This window comes from Palaemon carinicauda, chromosome 23 (genome assembly GCF_036898095.1).
Source record: "Palaemon carinicauda isolate YSFRI2023 chromosome 23, ASM3689809v2, whole genome shotgun sequence".
Classification (NCBI taxonomy): domain Eukaryota; kingdom Metazoa; phylum Arthropoda; class Malacostraca; order Decapoda; family Palaemonidae; genus Palaemon; species Palaemon carinicauda.
In genome coordinates, this window is record NC_090747.1 from 64,533,396 (window position 1) to 64,545,895 (window position 12,500).

The 12,500-nt window shown below is 36.0% G+C and overlaps 1 protein-coding gene across 1 annotated transcript; it reads left to right on the forward strand.

Annotated features, from left to right (window-relative positions):
- Positions 1 to 129: 129 nt before the first annotated feature.
- Positions 130 to 6,935, forward strand: LOC137616952 (CD209 antigen-like protein D). The gene is made up of 5 exons (XM_068346821.1): positions 130 to 358; positions 2,900 to 3,058; positions 3,854 to 3,954; positions 6,319 to 6,420; positions 6,652 to 6,935. The coding sequence occupies exons 1-3, from the start codon at positions 235 to 237 to the stop codon at positions 3,922 to 3,924; spliced, it is 354 nt and encodes a 117-aa protein (XP_068202922.1). The 5' UTR covers positions 130 to 234; the 3' UTR covers positions 3,925 to 3,954; positions 6,319 to 6,420; positions 6,652 to 6,935.
- The last annotated feature ends 5,565 nt before the right edge of the window (positions 6,936 to 12,500 follow it).

The window sequence follows — 12,500 nt, forward strand, 5'->3', positions numbered from 1 at the left end:
CAGGTTCGACATTTTCATGGTACTGTACGACATTTCTTAGCGGTTTGGTGCAACAATTGGACCAAAAGTATCTGGCAACGCTGGCACTGGGTATATAAAGAAGCTTTAATACCCCAACAAGGGCGACAGACAAGTGTTGGCTTTAATACCCCAACAACAACAACAAGGGCGACAGACCGGACATCCCACAGAACTCCCCAGGAAGAAGAAGAAGACAACATCAACGCAGTCACTATGACGATCCCGAGGGTCCAACCCAATTTAAGAGCTGTGGTTGTTGGAGGCGGCTCTCGTCTCCTGCTGGGCTACTTGCTGTTGCTCGTCCAGTTACACACTATACACAGTGCTTCAACATCAGGTAAGCTGTTTTATCAATAACTGGGCTGAATCGTTTTCAGTAAGCAAATTCAGGCTTTAATATTTCGCGTTTTTTAAAATGAAATCAGAATAGCACTAGCTAAGAAATTACAGGTGATGTAAATGTGACTTTGTACAGAGTATTTTTTTTGTTTACTGCTGCCTCTTGGCTTTCGAGCGGTACAGATCATTTTGGGGAGAAAATCTTGCTTTTTTCTGTCAAGTACTGTGTTTAGAGCTGCACTTCGGAATATATTGTTTCGATTAAAGTTATTTAATGTAAAAAAAAAAGATTTGTATTTACTAAGGAATTGTGTGTTTGTTTTAGTTCTTGTTTGACTAGCGTAATGTGTTGGCTATCAAAATGTGTTATTCTTAAAATGGTAGTTCTGTAATTCTCAGACGAGAGGAAACGCAGTTTAATGAGGAACTGTAGTGCAAGCACAAATTGAAACATCATCTTCATCCAATCACCTTTGTTACAACGTTTCGGACAATTTGTCCATCATCAGGTTCTGTAAAGTTAAAAACATACATTGATACAAGCAATAAAAAACATTGGTAAAAGACATGAGAAAAATAAGATAATTTAAAATTATAATAAATAGTACTTAAAACACGTTTCTGCTGAAAGCAGAGTTATATAGGTTTAGTTTCGGTTGAAGTTTTTCTATGTAAAATGTTTCCAATAATCTTAGCTCGGTCTCAAATCGAGCTTTACATATAATACTAAAATCAAGATGATTAAAATTGTTGTTTCACACTCCATGGCAATGATCTCTTATAGAGGAATGAGAAGGCTTACCTAGCGGTAGAAGGGTCCTTGAACCAATGCCTCTACGTTCAAAGGTTCTGGTAGACAACAGTTTTGGTCGAACTACCCACATATTCCGAACTGCACTTCGGACACACAAATTTATAAACAACCATAGAACATAGTTCGCTAGATAACGACTCCTTGGACTTGAGCAAATGGCCTATCTTAAATTTATTGAAAAATACCATTCTAATATTTATATTTTTGAAGTAGGTTTTCGTTATGTGCTTAATTTTTCTTTCTATTATAGTATTGATTTTGTTTGATATATAAGGAAATCGAAAATATATAATCTGGTCTTTTACTTCACAAATCTAGTTATCAACATTAATGATTTTAAGAAAAATTTGTACTTATTTGTAAAATAAATTATCCTGGTAACCATTGTTGTTGAAGAATTCCTTTAAAAATGTAATTTCTTTATGAAAGTTCAAGTAATTTGATGAAAGTTTATATGCTCTATTAATGAGAGTATTAATACTGTTAATTTTATATCTTAAATTACAATCGCTTAAAACAATTTAAACCAAGACCAGTAAAATTGGGCTTCCTATAAACTTCCATATCTATTTTAAGGTCAGAAGTTTTAGTTACTAATACGTCCAAAAAGGGCATTTTACCTTCGTTTTCTTCTTCCATGGTGAATTTAATTACTGTGTTGAGAATTTAGATAATTAAAAAAATTGAATGCGTCATTTTTTGCTTAAAAATAATAAATGTGTCATCCACATACCTTCTATACAACACAGGCTTAAAACTTAAAGGACAATTTTCCAACCATTCAGTCTCGTGAAAACATAAGAAAATATTGGCCAAAGTTGCCGAAATAGGATTCCCCATAGCTAGTCCATCTTTTTGTTTGTAATACTCTTTGTTGAAAATAAAAAATGAATCTTGAACAATAATGTTTATTATTTCAATAAATTTAGATTTACTCAGGTTTCTAAAGTTGTTATTTATCCTTGTACATTTTATTGGCTACGATTTCAATAACTTTTGTGGGGATATTTGTATATAAGCTTTCGATGTCAAAGCTTGCCATATAATAATTATTTTTTTGTCTAAAATTGTTTATAGTATCAAAAAATGCATATGAATTTTCCAAGGTGTATTCATTCTTTGCCCATTCCAGCTGTGAATCAAGTATTTCCAAAGTATGGATGATTGAAACAAATGGTGGTTTCTTGGTAACAAGGTGAAGTTGACGTAGGTGTTTATGAGAAGTATATGAACACATCACTTGACACCTGAGAATGTGTAGAGTACATACTTGGCTGAGGATAAGAAACAAATAATGGACAAAGAACAGCGGAGGCTGTGACCTTGGGGATATGGGTAATGTCTGTATGTAGCAATCTTTTTGGAATTTCTTAGTAATGGAGAAAAGGCAGTTTAAGGGAACTAGAGAAGTCTTGTTGGAAGGGGCGACGCTTACCTATTACGATGAAATGCGAACTGGTGCCAGACTCTGCAGATGGATGAGATAATGTGAATGTTGAATAGTTTTCAGTTAACTTCAGTCCTCATTACATTATGAAAGTGTAACCTAACCAATAAGTTTCCTTCGCAGATGCTACAGTTAGAATCAAAGTGATCTGATGTGAAATGTGGCAGAATTTCCACAAAGAAAGCAAGGCTCTGATGTGGCCTTGTAAAAACACCTCTGAGCGGTGCAAGCCATAAGAACATTCATCACCGTCTTAAAAGAGATTTATTCTCTTTCAGGGCATTCCCAGTGTGGTACCGGTTGGCTTAATTTTGGATCTTCCTGTTATTACTTCAGTGATGGCACTTCCAATTGGCAGGAAAGTCGGAGAATATGCCTCGCTTTGGGAGCTGACTTGGTCAAAGTAACTACGGATAGAGAGTTTACCTTCTTGCGGAGTAAGTATCCATTTAAGCACAAACTGTAATGTCTGTTGGATAAGTCTGCCAAAGAAGTCCCAATTCTAAGTACACTTTACCAGTAACCTCTTAGGGAAATGAGATTTTAAAACCCAACCTTGAAACTTCTTACATTCTCTTCCCGATTTGCTACTTCTTTATCCAGAAATCTCATCTTATGTTTACAATGTTGTTTTCATTCAGAAAGATAAAATTAATGTTAAAAGGCTGGATGGTATTAAATAATAATGCTGCTGTAGAGTTTACATTAGGATTTATTCAGGCTGAGCTACTGCAACACAACATTCAAGATAATTGAGAGACATCAATTGGTGGTATCAAAATAATGAGTAGCGTTCACTACAAATGAAAAGAATTAAAGACGAGCGTTTTTACTCTTATAAGAATATTCTGTCATCTCCTTGAGAATAGTTTTAATTTTACCCAACTCAAATTTAGTATAGGGTTAGGTGTCTATTTGTGAAAACTGATGCTTATTATTGAGTATATACGGCTTTATAATTCACATTGACATTTCCTTCGAAATAACTGATGTACCAACAAGCTGATGTCCAAAATGTGACTTGTTATTTCTTCTTCTTTCTTCTTCCCATCTAAACAGTCACACCAAGCACAACATAAAGTCTACATCTTGAATCACAGGAGCTTTTGACCAGGTTCCTTTGCGATCTCCTTGCAAAGAATATCTTGGAAGGCGTTTTATATCTTATATCTTATGTTATAGAGACGAATATGAAGACAGGTTTTCAGTTCGTCCACTTATTTCCTTTTCAGATTATGTGAGAGGTCGCAATACCTGGATAGGATTGTCTGACATGGATGGATGGACACTACGTTTGGACTGACGGGACTTCTCACCTGAGGAACTCAGAATGGTAAAGGCTGATTATTATTATTATTATTATTGTGGTAGGAGACCCTCTTTTAGGCAGGTTGAGTTAAAAGTAATGGTCTTCCACTGTCTTGGATTAGAGTTCTCTTGCTTGAGGGTACACTCGGGCACACTATTCTATCTTGTTTCTATTCCTCTTGTTATTTTGAAGTTTTTATAGTTTATATATGAAATATTCATTTTAATGTTATTATTTTTCTTAAAATTCTTCCTAGTTTTTCCTCATTCATTTTCCTCACTGGGCTATTTTCCCTAGTGGAGCCCTTGTGCTTATAGCATCCTCCTTTTCCAAGTAGGGTTGCAGCTTAGCAAATAATAATAATAATCATAATAATAATAATAATAATAATAATAATGGCTGCATCGGCAGAGTTTATTTTCTTATCCAATTTTTCTATTTTCCGGATAATTCTCTTCTCTAGAGCGCTGCAATCAGCCAGCAGACTTGAAAAATTCATCAGTCGGGTGAATGACAAAATCGGGAAGACTTTTCAAGTATATTCTCACAAAATACAAGTAAAACTTTTGGTACAAAACAGTAAAAACTACGACGCGTTTCGAGGATAAGTCCTCAGAATGGTAAAGGCTGATTTTTACTGTTTTGTACCAAAAGTTTTACTTGTTATTTTGTGAGAATATACTTGAAAAGTCTTCCCGATTTTGTCATTCACCCGACTGATGAATTTTTCAAGTCTGCTGGCTGATTGCAGCGCTCTAGAGAAGAGAATTATCCGGAAAATAGAAAAATTGGATAAGAAAATAAACTCTGCCGATGCAGCCATTATTATATTATTATTATGATTATTATTATTATTTGCTAAGCTGCAACCCTACTTGGAAAAGGAGGATGCTATAAGCACAAGGGCTCCACTAGGGAAAATAGCCCAGTGAGGAAAATGAATGAGGAAAAACTAGGAAGAATTTTAAGAAAAATAATAACATTAAAATGAATATTTCATATATAAACTATAAAAACTTCAAAATAACAAGAGGAATAGAAACAAGATAGAATAGTGTGCCCGAGTGTACCCTCAAGCAAGAGAACTCTAATCCAAGACAGTGGAAGACCATGGTACAGAGGCTACGGCACTACCCAAGATATAGCGTTAAAATATAGTTTTACATTAGTCCAACAGAACAAAAAGATTGTTGTTGTTCTTGTTGTTTAGCTAAGCTGCAACCCTAGTTGTTAAAGCAGGAGGTTACAAGCCTAAGGAAAGTGCTATAACAGGAGAAAATAGCCCAGTGAGGAAAGAAAAAAACAACAAGATATTTTGCCCGAGTGTACCCTCAAGCAAGAAAACTCAAACCCAACACATTAGAGGATCATGGCACAGAGGCTATGGCACTACTCAAGACTTAAAAAGAGTCCCTTCTACCCTTACCAAGTGGATAGGTTGCAACCAGAGAGGGATCCAATATAGTACTCTCTGGCCAGTCGATCACAACTACTCTTTATGGAAGCATCTCAACGGTGGCTGGTGCCTTTGCCAGCCTACTAATATTAAACAACTAGAATTAAAAAAGTTAAAACAGCTGTAGGCTTAATGGGAAAGAATAAAAAATAGGGAAAAGCAGTGCATATGCCAGGGACCTTTATTAAAAGCCAGTGTGATGATAGAATGAAGGAGGAAGATGTTGATGGAAAAGTGGGAACTGACATTCTTGACCTCAGATGACCTTTGTAGATTTTATCATATGAACATTTGGATGGGAGTGTGTAGATTATGTTAGAGCGTTGAGGTTGTAAGATTATTATTATTATTATTATTATTATTATTATTATTATTATTATTATTATTATTGCTTGCTAAGCTATAACCCTAGCTGAAAAAGCAAGATGCTATAAGTCCAGGGGGCTCCAAGAGGGAAAATAGCCAGCGAGGAAAGGAAACAAGGAAAAATAAAATATTTTAAGAACAGTAACAGCATTAGAATAAGTATTTCCTATATAAACTATAAAAGCTTTAACAAAAGAAGAGGAAGAAAAATTAGATAGAATAGTGTACCCACAAGCAAGATATCTCTAACCCAAGACAGTGGAAGACCATGGTACAGAGGCTATGGCACTACCCAAGGCTAAAGAACAATGGTTGGATTTCGGAGTGTCATTCTCTTAGAAGAGCTACTTACCATAGCTAAAGTCTTCTACCCTTATTAGCTGGTGGGAGTGTGAGGATAGGAACAGAGTGAGTGTTAGGCTGTAAATTGCCAGTATCCTCGCTTTTCTTCCATCTTTCTATTATTCCTCTTTTAACTATAGATTCACATCTGACTGTTAGTTCATGTGCTATGTAAAGGTGGCGGAATAAAGTTGTGACAGGCATTATACGTCCTTTCCTTCCAGGTGGGGTACATTTGAGCCGAACAGCCGAAATGAAAAATGTGTCAATTTCCATGTTTCAAATGGTAATTACTGGAATGACGAAGAATGCTACTATGACATGAGGTAGAGTATAAAACCGTCAAAGTAGAAGAAGTAACATTTTATGTGCCATTAGTGACAGTTATTGAGATTAGGTTGCTCTATACTGCATATTGATTTCCCTAGTGGTTAATGAAGTTGAAATATCATTATCTCTGGAACCAAAGGGTTAAAAATTAACTGAGATTCTCAGTTTCAGAATAAAAGTTTCCTTCAAAACAAAAGTTATGTAGTCTTACCTTATGCTTCCAACAGGTACATTTGCGAGAAGCTATTTAAGCGAACTACTTCAGGAAAATAACAAAATTATGTAACTAGGGAAGAAACATGGCCGTACCACCTTATTTACTTACAAGTGTCTACATAGATTTAATCTATCTGTTTTTTTTTTTTTTTTTTTTTTTTTTCTGGGAAGACATATCCAAAGTTGATATTGATAATTCTTCAAATAGCAATAATTCTTTGACTCTTTTTTTTTTTTTAAATTGCATATCCAAGTATATTAATGTATAGGAAACAAACCACTTGAGAATAAACATCTTAGCTTAAACAAAAGTGTGATTACCCTCTTTGTTGATCGCAAATAAACTTCAGAAGTTGAAACTTGCAAACAATTATTTTTTGGGTTGAAGAGGCTGACAAAAGTCTCTCTTCATAGTTAACATATGACAGATCTATTCTAACGTTGTTACTGATCTTAAAATATTCTATATTATTTATTCATCACTTCCCTTGTAGTTTGTTTGTCTCCTTATTCCCTCTCCTCACTGGAATATTTTTTCATGTTAGAAGCCTTGGGCCTATAGCATCCTGCTTTTCAAAATAGGGGTGGTAGATTGCCCAGTAATAATAATAATAATAATAATAATAATAATAATAATAATAATAATAATAATAATAATAATAATAATAATAATAATAATAATAATAATAATGCCTGTAGTGTCTCCTGACACACTGTTTGTGTGCAAAGCAAGTTAGAGCCTACGTGACTTGTACTTACAGCTTTGGAGGTATATTTTACCATATAAAATGCTTTGAGAACTTGTTCTATTAATCTTAAAGCTTTCCTGATGGTCTCCTGAAGCTCGTCATACCTCACTCTGACTCCTGGCTACAGTGACGAATAAAACATGACCCATAATCTCTTGACAATGTTCAGAAGCTGTTGATTGCAACGGATTAGACGCTGCCCGAGGAAGCCTCTGTGCGAGTCAATTGCTTTGTTAGCAGACTGCTCGTCGTGTGGTATCTCGTTAGAAAAGTTACTCAGTTTCTCTTATAGCAGCCTCATAGAAAATTCCTTTATAATTATAACTCTGCAGATTTGGTGGAAAATCTTAAGGAAAAATCACTCTACCAAAAATGCAAATTGATGATAATGATAATAATGTCAACGTAAAAGTCTTCAAAACATCAAAGTCAATAACACTTCTTCCAGAAACTCTGATTCAGAGAAGATAAAAAGACACCCCGTTTAACAGTCTGTGTTCTACAAGAATTATTACACAACTCTATATAAAGTTCAATTAGCAAAGAGACAAAAATTGCCCGTTGTCTCGTTTATCTTAAAGTCCTGTCCACGCGATCGAGCATGCCCGACGGGCAAGCAGTGATACCAGACCACAATAGTTAGTAAGAAAGAGGGTTTATGACGTCAGAAGCGGGACAACCACAGACAGGGATCTGGCATCAACAGTGTTGCCCAGATCCCTGCCTTTAGCTCTCCCGCTTCTGACGTCATCAACCATCATTTCAAAACCTATTGTGGACTGGTATAACTGTTTGCCCGTCGGGCATGCTCGATCATGTGGACAGGGCTTTAGGTTGTCTCGTGTGTGTGCATGCAGATGTGTGTGTGTAGTTAAAAAAAATCACCAGCGTAGAATTCTCTGAAATATGAAAAAGGGGCTATAAACAATAATTCAAATACAAACAATGGCAATAAAGACTGATTTGATTCTAAGTCATAAAAAATCGAAAATAATATGTTCAATGTTTTTCTTAGTAACCAAAATGGAAAAGCTCACTGAAAACCATCAGGAATCAAATGGCAGCCTTTTGCAACATGTATAAGACAAGTGAAGTAAGGCGAGCCTTCCTTGATGGATCCAAATCACCCAATGGTACATCGAAGCAACTAACCTAATCCGTATCTGCTTGCAAGAAATATCCCGTGCCAAGTCGCAGTCAATATCTACAGATGAGATTGGGATATCTGTGCAACTGGCACATCATCATTGATAACTACGAAGACCCAGTAGAAAAACAAAGACCTGAAAGACCGTGCAATGACCATCAGCAAGTAACTGACGAACCTCTGCAACGCCATCTATTGCATTACCCAGAAACAATCCTACTAAGACAGGATTTCGACTCCAACATTCCAGCAACTGCGACAGCAATCGTAAAAACACATTATTGCCAGTGTTCATACATTCTCAGCCTTTCTCTGCAGCTACCCTCACCCCCCCCCCCCCCCGAGAGATAACGTAATACCAGCACCAGTTTGAAACCTAAGTAATCCAACTCTGAATCATGCTTTTCCTCTTTTTAGTTCTTCTCTCACTTTGCAATTGCTCTTCTCTCTTTATTAAAGTGCAGGAATCCTTCCCAAATAAACAATACATCTGAAAGCACGTAGACGTCTCAATGTCTGCAACAAATAATGAAAAATTTTTTCTTATTTTTGTTCTATTATTTCCAGGTACAGGAATGTTTATTCCACCCTTTCTCTATAACTCAAATCCGCTAACTGATTTCTCCTTTCCAGTTCTCTCCTACTCAAGCGGATACAATTGTTAATCCTAAACACTTTCCCAAATCCTTCTCGAGCTCTTCTACTCATCAGGACTTACTGGTGTACCGCTTTCTCTCTTGGCTCTCTTGGCGAGGATGCCTCCCCCCCCCCCTCAGTTACCTTCTTCCTCTTCCATTGACCAAAAAGAGGCTGGGACGCCTCTAAAATAAGAAAAGCAAAGTTGCTGATCATCCTCAACCCCCATCCTATCCCAAACCACCTACAAATAAAATTTGCAGATCATCACACAACCTAAATCACTTTCAACCCAAAACCCAACGAAACACCTTTGGGCTGTAAGTATGCAAGAGCCCGTGCCTTGAGCAATCTGAAACAACAACAAAGTGTTGGAATCTGTCAAAGAATTCCACCTTGAGCCTCATTTGCAAAGGAAGAGAAATCTGCTTGCCTATGCTGTGGATTTTATGAAGTTGATACATGATTCAACAGTGGACATGATATTTGGAAATTTCATAAACTTTGCCCATAAATTCTGTTGATAAATCATACAATGAAATGCAATAAAGCTGCCGGATTCCCTGTGCTCTGAAATCTCTGCTTTCATTTTTTAAACAACCAATTTCATTTCCGATCATCTGTATCCAAACTAAGAGGTTTGTCAAATGATTGATTGAATTTTTACATTCAAGTTTTCACTTCATGAAAAATATCCTCACTTGTTGTGGTTCCTTCGCTGATTTCAATACAAGCCTTTCTTCTGTAACAATAAAATCAGAATCATCACCATATACGAACACTGAAAGCTGAGCTATATCAATTACATCAGTTCTCTCGTCTATGGCTAAAGAAAAGAATTCGAATTTCAAGCATAAATTTATCATTTTGGATTCTATATCTGATCCCAATTCTTCAATGCGCCTTGTCATAATTTTTGGAGTTGAACTGATATCTTCAAATTTTTTTTTATTTTTTTTTATGAACACCACGATTTAAAGATACAGCAAAATAAACCTTCTTTTATAAATTCTCCATAATTGTAAGTTTTAAATTTCTTAGCATTATTTTCCTACAACAATGTAACTGTAATACTTTCATTCTTGTTCTGTTTCTTAACAAAATACGTTTTTTGGCCTATCAAGTTTTTCTCTTATTTTTCTTTTTTCTTCTCTTGGTCGACCAGAATGATTGTAGAATGAAGGATGCGTTGTCAAATAATGCTTTTACAAATTATACTCTTTCAATACACTAAATACATATGAAAAATCTAGGCACACTGGTTGTCTTTTCCATATCACAAAAAAATAGTAGTTCCACTTACAGTATCTTGAAATATACAACCTTCATCAATTATCTTTCTTTCCTTCGATTTACTTGGGGTTCAAATGTTCCAAAAATAAAGGAGAAATTTGGTCGTGACGGGTTGATAGAAATGGAATGAATAATATTGGTCATTTACAGTCGTGTTCAGGATACGAAAATACCAGACGGATTAAGTACTTCAGTGGCAGGTTCTCGCTGGTAGGCCAATTAGAATATCATAAAAAGGACTTTCCTTCAAAATAATCCTTTCAAATATATTTAGATTTCTTGAAGGTCAGGTAGTAATCTTCAGTTTGAAAATTATCAGTTAGGCTGTGAAAGGAATTTTCAAGAAAAAAATTAGCATTTAATAATAGAGTTTTCTGTTTTAAGAAACCTAAAAAGCTCCACCGGTTGCATTTCAACACGTCGCGGGCCCACATGTTCCCCATTTCTGTTGTAAAGTCATTATTTGTAATGGAAGGGCACTTCTTAAGGCTGTAAAGTCATCATCTGCTAATGATGAAGCACCAGTTAAGGGTTGTAAAGTCTTCATTTGTGATTGAGGGGCACCTGATAAGGTTGTAAAGTCATCATCTGCACTGGTGAAGCTCCAGTTAAGGTTGTAAAGTCTTCATTTGTAATTGTGGGGCACCTGATAAGGTTGTAAAGTCATCATCTGCACTGGTGAAGCTCCAGTTAAGGTTGTAAAGTCTTCATTTGTAATTGTGGGGCACCTGATAAGGTTCTAAAGTCATCAACTGAAATGGTGGGCACTTGTTATGTTTGTAATGTCATCATTTGTAATGGTTGGGCACCATTTAAGGTTTTAAAGTAATCATCTGCACTGGTGAAGCACCAGTTAAGGTTGTAAAGTCATCATTTGTAATGGTGGGGCTACCAGTTAAGGTTATATAAGTCATCATTTGTAATGGTGGGGTACCAGTTAAGGTTTTAAAGTCATCATTTGTAATGGTGGGGTACCAGTTAAGGTTGTAAAGTCATCATTTGTAATGGTGGGGTGCCAGTTAAGGTTTTAAAGTGATCATCTGAAATGGTGGGGCACTTGTTATGTTTGTAAAGTCATCATCTGTAACGACGGGGGCAGCAGTTAATATTGTCAAGTCATCATTTGTGGTAGCAGGGTACTTGTTAAGGTCGTAAAGTTTTTCTTTGCAATACTCTCCCAGGCCAACTTTTATGTCCTTGAATTCGGCCTTATTTACTTCATCCTGTTTTCTAGCAGTTGGCGATTTCTCACTGACATTACAATCAAGTGGAATAACTTGATTCAAATTTCCACTTGCTGTTTTTATCAAGTCCTTCATGGTGATACTCTATGAATCCTATAGGATACTTGTATATCTCATAACTCTCATTAACTATGACGACTAAATCCTCTATGCTTAAAGGACAGAGTTTGAAGACTCGATAGTCCTGTCTCCAACATTTCTCAAGGTTATTCACCGTCTCACAACATTTGTCATAGTCCTCCCTCAAAATGACGTTTTCCTAGAAAGGTGCATCGAAAAGCATTTTGAAAGGAGGGGCAACTGCGATATCTGTCTTAGAAGAGTTTGTTTTGCAGGCGTCAGGTTGACGTCTGTGTTATCATTGTTGACAAATGTTAGTGGCATCTTATTGATAACGTTCTCGGCTTCGGCGAGGATGATATATATATATATATATATATACATACATACATATAGTATATATATATATATATACACGCACACTTTCATTTGAAGGGGATAGGGTTCGATCCCAAGTATGACGTAAAATTTATTTCTATTTGAACACGATATTGTGTTTATTTCATCTCTCTCTCTCTCTCTCTCGTCTCTCTCTCTCTCTCGTCTCTCTCTCTCTATATATAGTATATATGCTATATATATTGTGTGTGTGCGTCATTTGGGCTTGTTATTCTAAGCCTCTAATGAATAGACAACGTCTCAGCGGCGACCAGAATTCGAAGACAGCTTCTCCTCGGACAGAATGTCCTGCAGATAGTTTTCAGGATAACAGCAGAAATACATTATTTTCT